General features: G+C 52.8%; 1 protein-coding gene across 1 annotated transcript in view; it reads right to left on the reverse strand.

Annotated features, from left to right (window-relative positions):
* Nucleotides 1-49: 49 nt before the first annotated feature.
* PPTG_11040 (hypothetical protein) overlaps nucleotides 50-466 on the reverse strand; it is a gene marked incomplete at both ends in the record, with an annotated part of 2,008 nt that continues 1,591 nt past the window's right edge. Inside the window, 2 exons of the mRNA XM_008907285.1 lie at nucleotides 50-92; nucleotides 333-359. Coding sequence (XP_008905533.1) covers nucleotides 50-92; nucleotides 333-359 — 70 coding nt within the window. The remainder of the gene's footprint in view (nucleotides 93-332; nucleotides 360-466) is intronic.

Here is a 466-nt window from a genome sequence, read left to right on the forward strand (position 1 = left end):
CGTGTTCCTGCTCGTATTGCCATTGCCATTCGTGTTGCCATTACTATTGTCATCGATCGACGTACTCGAACTGCTCACGGTCTCGCCGGTAGCTGGCGATGACAACACCGGTTTGTTGCCATTAGCATTGCCGTTCGCGTTCGCATTGCCATTAGCATTACTGTTCGCGTTCGCGTTGCCATTAGCATTACCGTTCGCGTTCGCATTGCCATTCGCATTGCCGTTCGCGTTCGCGTTACCGTTCGCGTTGCCATTCACGTTACCGTTCGTGTTCCTGCTCGTATTGCCATTGCCACTCGTGTTGCCATTACTATTGCCGTTGTTCGACGTACTCGAACTGCTCACGGTCTCGCCGGTAGCTGGCGATGACAACACCGGTTTGTTGCCATTAGCATTGCCATTCGCATTGCCATTAGCATTGCCGTTCGCGTTACCGTTCGTGTTCCTGCTCGTATTGCCATTGCCA

Source organism: Phytophthora parasitica (genome assembly GCF_000247585.1).
Source record: "Phytophthora parasitica INRA-310 unplaced genomic scaffold supercont2.26, whole genome shotgun sequence".
Classification (NCBI taxonomy): domain Eukaryota; phylum Oomycota; class Peronosporomycetes; order Peronosporales; family Peronosporaceae; genus Phytophthora; species Phytophthora nicotianae.